Genomic DNA, 7,249 nt, shown 5'->3' on the forward strand with positions numbered 1-7,249 from the left:
GCAAGTGCCGTCACTACAGTCCCTGGTTCGAATCCAGACTGTATCACATCCGGCTGTGATTGGGAGTCCCATAGGGCGGCACACAATTGGCTCAGCGTTGTCTTGATTTGGCCGTCATTGTAAATAAGAGTTTGTTCTCATTAACTGACTTGCCTTGTTAAATAACGTTTTTTTAAACACACATTCTTTTAATTATTTCTTATATTCTTATATATTTTTTTTATATATTTTTTCTCATCTTTATCAAGCGTGTCAAGAATTTAGGACCCCACTGTATATTCATTCATTCTCCATTCCTATCCCGTCATCCCTCGTTGTCCCCAGGTCTCTCTGCTTCAGCCTCATTGTTCTCTCTGGCCTGGATGATAGCGTCCTACCAGAAGACTCTGAGGGACTCCAGAGATGACAAGCTCCCGATGTCCTACAAGGCTGTGATTGTCCAGATGCTGTGGCACTTCTTCACCATCGGGGCCAGGACCATCGCCTTCGCCCTGTTCGCCTCTGTGTTCCAGGTAAAGATGGGCACAACAACATCACACACACACACAGTGAGGGAGGCTCACATTGTACACCCAATCAAGGGCTTTTAGGTGCAGAAAATATACAATAAAACTAAAATGAAGATAGATAATCATGAGTTTAAACCCGAAGATCAGGCTGGGAGAAAAACATATTTTTGTAGAAAAAAATAAAAACGTTCCATGTAGTCATGACTCTATGTAGTACTGTGCGCCTCCAATAGTCTGTTCTGGACATGGGGACTGTGAAGAGACCTCTGGTGGCTTTTTATTTAAAAAAAATGAGAGACAGAGACAAAGAGAGAAAGACAGAGAAATGGTTAGGTTTAGTCATGATGAAGATACTGGGAGTAACAGAGAAACACTCATTAGGAAAAGCCTAACCTACTGTAGCTCTACTACACAGCTCACTCTGGTGGCATGTCTTGTGGGATTTTACTTTACGGGCTGAGCTGTGTGCCAGTGGTGCATTCAACAGGTCAATACATCTCACAAATACAAGTAGTGATGAAGTCAATCTCTCCTTCACTTTGAACCAGGAGAGATTGACATGCATAATATTCATGTTATCTCTCTGTGTACATCCAAGGGCCAGCTGTGCTGCCCTGTTCTGAGACAATTGCAATTGTTACCTTAAGAAGGTAGAAACTAGGGCCTGTAGGACCTGCCTTGTTGATAGTGTTGTTAAGAAGGTAGAAACTAGGACCTGTAGGACCTGCCTTGTTGATAGTGTTGTTAAGAAGGTAGAAACTAGGGCCTGTAGGACCTGCCTTGTTGATAGTGTTGTTGAGAAGGTAGAAACTAGGGCCTGTAGGACCTGCCTTGTTGATAGTGTTGTTAAGAAGGTAGAAACTAGGGCCTGTAGGACCTGCCTTGTTGATAGTGTTGTTAAGAAGGTAGAAACTAGGGCCTGTAGGACCTGCCTTGTTGATAGTGTTGTTAAGAAGGTAGAAACTAGGGCCTGTAGGACCTGCCTTGTTGATAGTTTTGTTAAGAAGGTAGAAACTAGGGCCTGTAGGACCTGTCTTGTTGATAGTGTTGTTAAAAAGGCAGAGCATCACTTTATTATGGACAGACTTCTCCCCATCTTAGCTACTATTGTATCAATATATTTTGACCATGACAGTTTACAGTCCAAGGTTACTCCAAGCAGTTTAATCTCCTCAACTTGCTCAATTTCTACAATATTCATTACAAGGTTTAATTGAGGGTTTAGTGAATGATTTGTCCCAAATACAATGCTTTTAGTTTTTGAAATATTTTGGACTAACAGTCGGTCATTTCAGTCACTGTAGTAGCTGACGTGTACATTGTTGAGCCATCCGCATACATAGACACTCTGGCTTTATTCAAAGCCAGTGGCATGTTAGTAAAGATTGAAAAAAGTAAGGGGCCTAGACAGCTGCCTTGGGGAATTCCTGACTCTACCTGGATTATGTTGGAGAGGCTTCCATTAAAGAACACCCTCTGTGTTCTGTTAGACAGGTAACTCTTTATCCACAATATAGCAGGGGGTGTAAAGCCATAACACACATGTTTTCCAGCAGCAGACTATGATCAATAATGTCAAAAGCTGCACTGAAGTCTAACAAAACAGCCCCCGCAATCTTTTTTATCATCAATATCTCTCAGTCAATCAATCATTTGTGTAAGTGCTGTGCTTGTTGAATGTCCTTCTCTATAAGCATGCTGAAAGTCTATTGTCAATTTGTTTACTGTAAAATAGCATTTTATCTGGTCAAACACCATCTTTTTTTAAAGTTTACTAAGGGCTGGTAACAGGCTGATTGGTCGGCTATTTGAGCCAATTAAAGGGGGCTTTACTATTCTTAGGTAGTGGAGTGACTTTAGCTTCCCTCCAGGCCTGAGGGCAACACACTTTCTAGTAAATTGAAGATATGGTAAATAGGAGTGACAATATCATCCACTGTTCTCCTCAGTATCATCCACTCATCATCCTCTCCTCAGTAATTTTCCATCCAGATTGTCAGACCCCGGTGGCTTGTCATTGTTGATAGACAATAATACTGTTTTCACCTCTTCCACACTCACTTTACAAACCTCAAAATTACAATGCTTTTCTTTCATAATTTGGTCCGATATATTTGGATGTGTAGTGTCAGTGTTTGGTGCTGGCATGTCATGCCTAAGTTTGCTAATCTTGCCAATGAAAAAAAATCATTAAAGTAGTTGGCAATATCAGTAAATAAATGATCTGATTCAACGAATGATGGAATTCAGTTTGCCTTTTTTCCCAAAAAGCTCCAACACTTTTTACTCTCATTATTTATGTCATTTATCTTTATTTTATTTTATAGTTTTTTTAATAGTATTATATATTCATCTTTTTATTCAGTTTAGTCACACGATTTCTCAATATGCAGTACTTTTGCCAATTTTTGGTACAGCCAGACCTATTTGCCAACTCTGTTGCCTCATCCTGCTCAAACATACAATTTTTCAATTCCTCATCAATCCAATGGGTATTTAACATTTTTTACAGTCATTTTCTTAATAAGCATTCTTATTAGTAACTGGAATTAGCCATTTCAGAAATGTGCCAAGTGGAACGTCTGGTTGCTCCTCATTACACACCACAGACCAGCAAATATTCTTTACATCAACAACATATGAATCACTACAAAACGTATTGTATGACCTCTTATACACTATATTAGGCCCAGCCTGACCTCGTATACACTATATTAGGCCCAGCCTTTGTAACTGTGGTTTTCCTAGATATGGCTACTATATTGTGATCACTACACCTGATGGATCTGGATACTGCTTTAGAGCCAATGTCTGCAGCGTTAGTAAAGATGTGATCAATACATGTTGATGATTTCATTCCTGTACTGTTAGTAACTACACTGGTAGGTTGATTGATAACCTGAACCAGGTTGCAGGCACTGGTTAGAGTTTGAAGCTTTCTCTTTAGTGGGCAGCTTGATGAAAGCAAGTCGTTATTTAAAATCACCCAGAAAATATACCTCTCTATTAATATCACATACATTATCAAGCATTTCACGTTATCCAGATACTGACTGTTAGCACTTGGTGGTCTATAGCAGCTTCCCACCAGAATGGGCTTTAGGTGAGGCAGATGAACCTGTAGCCATATTACTTCAACAGTATTTAACATTATCCAGATACTGACTGTCTATAGCAGCTTCCCAGCAGAATGGGCTTTAGGTGAGGCAGATGAACCTGTAGCCATATCACTTCAACAGTAGTTAACATTATCCAGAAACTGACTGTTAACACTTGGTGGTCTATAGCAGCTTCCCACCAGAATGGGCTTTAGGTGAAGCAGATGAACCTGTAGCTATATTACTTCAACAGTATTTAACATGAGATCCTCTCTAGTCTTTACAGTAATGTGGTTCTGAATATAAACAGCAACACCTCCACCTTTGGTATTTCTGTCTTTTCTGTAGATGTTATAACCATGTATTGCTACCACTGTATCACCAAAATTATTATTTAAAGTGAGTTTCAGGGATAGTCAGAATAGGAAGGTCATCTGTTACTAACAAATTATTAATTTCATGAACCTTGTTTCTTAAGCTACATATATTAACATGGCCTATATTATTTTTCTTGCTTTATGGGGAAGCTTAGCAGAGGTAGACATGATCAGGTAATTGTTATTAATTTGCATAATCTCTGTCTCTCTGTCTCTCTGCTGTCTCTGCTCTCTCTGTGTCTCTCTGTCTCTCTTGTCTCTATGCTCTCTCTGTCTCTCTTGTCTCTCTGCTCTCTCTGCTCTCTCTTGTCTCTCTGCTCTCTCTGCTCTCTCTTGTCTCTCTCTTGTCTCTCTGTCTCTCTTGTCTCTCTTGTCTCACTTGTCTCTCTGCTCTCGCTGCTCTCTCTTGTCTCTCTGCTCTCTCTGCTCTCTCTTGTCTCTCTGCTCTCTCTGCTCTCTCTTGTCTCTCTCTTGTCTCAATGCTCTCTCTGCACTCTCTGCTCTCTCTTGTCTCTCTGCTCTCTCTGCTCTCTCTTGTCTCTCTGCTCTCTCTTGTCTCTCTGCTCTCTCTGCTCTCTGCTCTCTCGCCTCTCTGCTCTCTCGTCTCTCTGCTCTCTCTTGTCTCTCTGCTCTCTCTTGTCTCTCTTGTCTCTCTGCTCTCTCTTGTCTCTCTGCTCTCTCTTGTCTCTCTGCTCTTTCTTGTCTCTCTGCTCTCTCTGCTCTCTCTGCTCTCTCTGCTCTCTCTGCTCTCTCTGCTCTCTCTTGTGTCTCTGCTCTCTCTGCTCTCTCTGCTCTCTCTGCTCTCTCTGCTCTCTCTGCTCTCTCTTGTCTCTCTGCTCTCTCTGCTCTCTCTGCTCTCTCTGCTCTCTTCTCCCCCCCCCCCCCCTGCTTCCCTCTCTATCTCCCAGCTCTACTTCGGTATCTTCATCGTGAGCCACTGGTGCCTCATGACGTTCTGGATCATCCAGGGGGAGACAGACTTCTGCATGTCCAAGTGGGAGGAGATCATCTATAACATGGTACTGGGCATCATCTATATCTTCTGCTGGTTCAACGTCAAGGAGGGCCGCGCCCGTTTCAGTGTGTGGCTCTATTACTCGGTGACTCTGGTAGAGAACGTGTCTCTCACCGCGGCGTGGTATCTTTACCGCGGGCCGAACACCTCGGACTTTTACGCCCTCGTCGTGGTGTGTGTGGTGGTTTGTAGCTACGCTCTGGGGATCTTCTTCATGTTGGGGTATTATTGTCTCCTGCACCCTGACGGGCCGGCTCAGTGGGGGGTGTGTGTGGCGGACGGGGGGTTGATAGTGGAGTCCTGTGTGACCCCAGCCGATGCGTCCCCCCTCCCGCCTCCGGATATGCTCACCAGCCCCCCTAGGACCCTAAGTAGGACTGCAGGTGCGGACCGGGGCGAGGTGGTACCAGGAGATCTAGTTGTGTTCCAGGTTAGATCCACCTCTCCGGCCAGGGCCCTCCGGACCCTCAGGACAGAGCAGCCTGTGATCAGATTAGACTTGCCCAGAAAGAGGTACCCTGCCTGGGACGCTCACTTCATCGACAGGCGGCTGCGGAAGACCATCCTGGTTCTGGAGAACACGTCTCCGGTCACGCCCAGGATCCAATACCGCAGCCTGAGAAATCCTAAGGAGGTTATGGAGTATGAGACTACCGTGTAATGTAATGTAGCTGTGCTTACCTCCACCACACCAGCAGGGGGCTCCACCAACCAGGTGCAGGGAGAGAACCAGATTCCTCAACTCTTATCCTCTTGTGTAAGTAAATGAAAGAGATGCTTGGAGCCAACAGTCCACCCTACAGACCCTGCTTCCTCTGTGGGAAGGGGGAGCCCAGGGGACTGAGGAGAGCGGAGGAGGCCACTACTGTATGGAGGACTTTGTCCTGGTGTAAGAAAAGCTGTCAGAAGTTACAGGTCAGGTGTACCTGTGTATGACCAGTTGCCGGGTAACACTTCCTGTGTGTACTGCAGGAGCCAATCCGAGGTCAGAGGTGAGAGGTCAAAGGTCATCTAACTAAGAAGTGACCTCACCGGGCACTACAGGAGACACAGAACTTCCAGCCTTCAAAATGCTGACTCGTCCTTGTGTATTGAAACAGACCCAGAATCAAAAGGGGGGCTTAGCTGGGTCTCCCAGCACCGAAACTACATCGGAGAGACAAACCTGATAACATTACCATATCAATGCTAGGGGACTGTAGTGATGAGGATGTAGATGAGGAGGATGATGATGGTGATGATGAGGATGATGATGGTGATGGTGATGATGATGATGATGGTGATGATGATGATGATGATGGTGATGATGATGATGGTGATGATGATTATAATGATGATGATGGTGATGATGATGATGGTGATGGTGATGCTCATGTATAAATAACAGGGTGGGTTGATGACCTGCTTCTGTGATTGGAGGTTCGGTTTAGCAAATCCAGTATTGAATAATGTATTTGGTTTGGATTTTTATCATGTTTACCCAGTCAGTCATGTCTGTTTCTTATCAAAGTGGAATCATATATATGTTTTCATTTTGTGTGTGTGTGTGTGTGTGTGTGTGTGTGTGTGTGTGTGTGTGTGTGTGTGTGTGTGTGTGTGTGTGTGTGTGTGTGTGTGTGTGTGTGTGTGTGTGTGTGTGTGTGTGTGTGTGTGTGTGTGTGTGTGTGTGTGTTTTATCGGTCTTTTGGTAATGATGCTTCTCTTATCAATAACAGATAATGAGCAGATAAAAAATATATATTCAAAGAAGAAAAAACTACAATCTGTGATACAAATGTAGAATATACTGTATTAAACTGAGTGAAAATACTGTATTAAACTGAGTGAAAATACTGTATTAAACTGAGTGAATATACTGTATTAAACTGAGTGAAAAGACAACATAGAACTGGACAGTTTTTCTGTTCATTAACCAATGTTTTTTTGTAGAAGCATTCTCCTCCTCTTCCTCCTCCTCTTCCTCCTCCTCTTCCTCCTCCTCTTCCTCCTCCTCTTCCACATCTGTTGTAACACTGATACGTGTTTTGTTCAATGACTAGTATCTGCTATTCCAATTTGTGATTTTGATCACCCCTGATATCCACCCCTGATCTACCCCTGATATTTACCCCTGTTAACCACCCCTGATCTACCCCTGATATCTACCCCTAATATTTACCCCTGATATCTACCCCTGATATTTACCCCTGATCTACCCCTGATATCCACCCCTGATATTTACCCCTGATATCCACCCCTGATATCTACCCC

At 43.5% G+C, this 7,249-nt stretch overlaps 1 protein-coding gene across 1 annotated transcript in view; it reads left to right on the forward strand.

Annotated features, from left to right (window-relative positions):
• The window catches only part of LOC135527694 (XK-related protein 7-like), a 53,020-nt gene extending 46,347 nt beyond the window's left edge, over positions 1-6,673 (forward strand). Inside the window, exons 3-4 of the mRNA XM_064956199.1 lie at positions 325-512; positions 4,893-6,673. Coding sequence (XP_064812271.1) covers positions 325-512; positions 4,893-5,660 — 956 coding nt within the window. The 3' untranslated portion in view covers positions 5,661-6,673. The remainder of the gene's footprint in view (positions 1-324; positions 513-4,892) is intronic.
• Positions 6,674-7,249: the final 576 nt, after the last annotated feature.

This window comes from Oncorhynchus masou, chromosome 33 (genome assembly GCF_036934945.1).
Source record: "Oncorhynchus masou masou isolate Uvic2021 chromosome 33, UVic_Omas_1.1, whole genome shotgun sequence".
In the NCBI taxonomy this organism is placed as follows: domain Eukaryota; kingdom Metazoa; phylum Chordata; class Actinopteri; order Salmoniformes; family Salmonidae; genus Oncorhynchus; species Oncorhynchus masou.